This window comes from Hyalella azteca, unplaced genomic scaffold, assembly GCF_000764305.2.
Source record: "Hyalella azteca isolate HAZT.00-mixed unplaced genomic scaffold, Hazt_2.0.2 contig11854, whole genome shotgun sequence".
Classification (NCBI taxonomy): Eukaryota; Metazoa; Arthropoda; class Malacostraca; order Amphipoda; family Hyalellidae; genus Hyalella; species Hyalella azteca.
In genome coordinates, this window is record NW_025941836.1 from 83,897 (window position 1) to 85,741 (window position 1,845).

General features: G+C 35.3%; 1 protein-coding gene across 1 annotated transcript in view; it reads right to left on the reverse strand.

Moving 5' to 3' along the window:
• LOC108681922 overlaps nt 1–1,332 on the reverse strand; it is a 61,002-nt gene extending 59,670 nt beyond the window's left edge. Inside the window, exon 1 of the mRNA XM_018171003.2 lies at nt 1,054–1,332. Within this exon, the coding sequence (XP_018026492.1) occupies nt 1,054–1,138 (85 nt within the window). The 5' untranslated portion in view covers nt 1,139–1,332. The remainder of the gene's footprint in view (nt 1–1,053) is intronic.
• Between the last annotated feature and the right edge of the window lie 513 nt (nt 1,333–1,845).

Genomic DNA, 1,845 nt, shown 5'->3' on the forward strand with positions numbered 1-1,845 from the left:
GGTTCATCCATCTCAGTAACACCCAATTCCACGATGCCAGCGGTTCATCCATCTCAGTAACACCCAATTCCACGATGCCAGCGGTTCATCCATCTCAGTAACACCCAATTCCGCGATGCCAGCGGTTCATCCATCTCAGTAACACCCAATTCCGCGATGCCAACAGTTTATCCTAATAAAGTCACTAGTCTCTTGAATCGCCGTTCACGGCGTTCGCTGGCAATTTGTATTACAAGGCAAAATAACTCGCTTGTATCTTCGGCCTGAACTTCAAATCTGGATTGAAGAAATATTACGAGAAATGAACCTGTGACGCAGATTTGTACCAGGTCATGAAACAAAGTTTCAGATTAAGTGGAGGAATTGAACGAGATAATTATTAAATTTGAGTTCAGACTTTACTTCAGACATGAGATTCTCTGTAATTGTTTAAAATGATTTAAAATGGAAGTTATTCCTGAGTTCAAATTTCACATCGGCTATTAGGCTATTAGTTGTTTAATCACTCAAATATTTGTTGATTTTTTCAACCTAATTTCAAAAAGTACTCATTAGCCACAATCTCTATATATGGCTAATAGAGAGATTCATAAGATTTAACAACATGTGTATTTCAACTATGATTTAATCGACTTCTTTAATTAATTGATATGGAGCATAGCGAAATAAATAGGTTTGAAGTTGCTACACGAGTTTCGTAGCACGGGCCCTTCACAAGTTCACGCAGAAACCATTTAATTTAATATCATCATTAAAATACAAGTACGTTGCTAGGATGTAAAACTGTAATCAATCAACAGGCTATGAATGACCACAAAATTCATTAACTACTAACAAGTGAAGCTCAACAAGAAAAAAGTGCGCTCTAATAGTATATGTGAGGCTCGGATTTCTCGCGTACCAAAATATTCGGCTACGTCCACTTAATGTTTAATGCGGAACAAAGTTTTTAAGTCAAATGATGACGCTATCGATGTCATGCATTGGCTGGACAGTGTACCAAATAACATATTCCAAAACCTCATCCTCTACACTATCAACAAATGAACAAACCTGGAATGTTTGAGCCGACGTGCAGCAGCAGGCAAATGATATCCAGGCAGTAGAGCTTCGCCATTGTTGCATTCCTCCGCGACATTTTGATTTCACTTCTCGTTTATAGAAGTCAAGACAGAAAATTACGCTTCACGGCAATGAAGGGCAAGCCAGATAATTACATTACATTACACGGTAATAAAAAAAATCAAAGAACTGTACAAGTGCTGTTTTTTGTTCGTTGCCTGTATCACCTTCACAAACATTCAATAGAAATAGTTTCGAATCGCCTAATAACACTTGTTTTTATTTCTACATATTTTATAGTCAATAGTAGTAATATCCATGACTAACTTTTCAACAGAGTTTATGCTATTCCTCACCAAATGTTTTTCAATGGAACTTTTACAACTATTAACATTTAAATGTTCCACTTCCGAATCGGCTCGCAGCTTACTAATCATGAGGTTTTAGGAACAGATCTATCTGCTTTTTATATTTAAAACTCTCATATTATTATACAGTTAATCCCATTCTTGTCCTGATATTTTAATACAATTTGATTATAACGTGTGTTTTACAATGACCTAATATGACAATAATTCTATTTTGACACTATCGTTTCTTGATCTATATAATTTATTTCATTTTGTAATAAAATAGAAGTCAGCGATGAGTCCCAGAAGCACCGAGAACATGTGTATGCTTTTTTATTTTCGCACATTCACCAGCTTGAAAATGTGTAATGAATTCTTCATTAATTAGTAGGAACAAATTTGAAAGTCGCTTAATTTTTATATCGAAAATCAG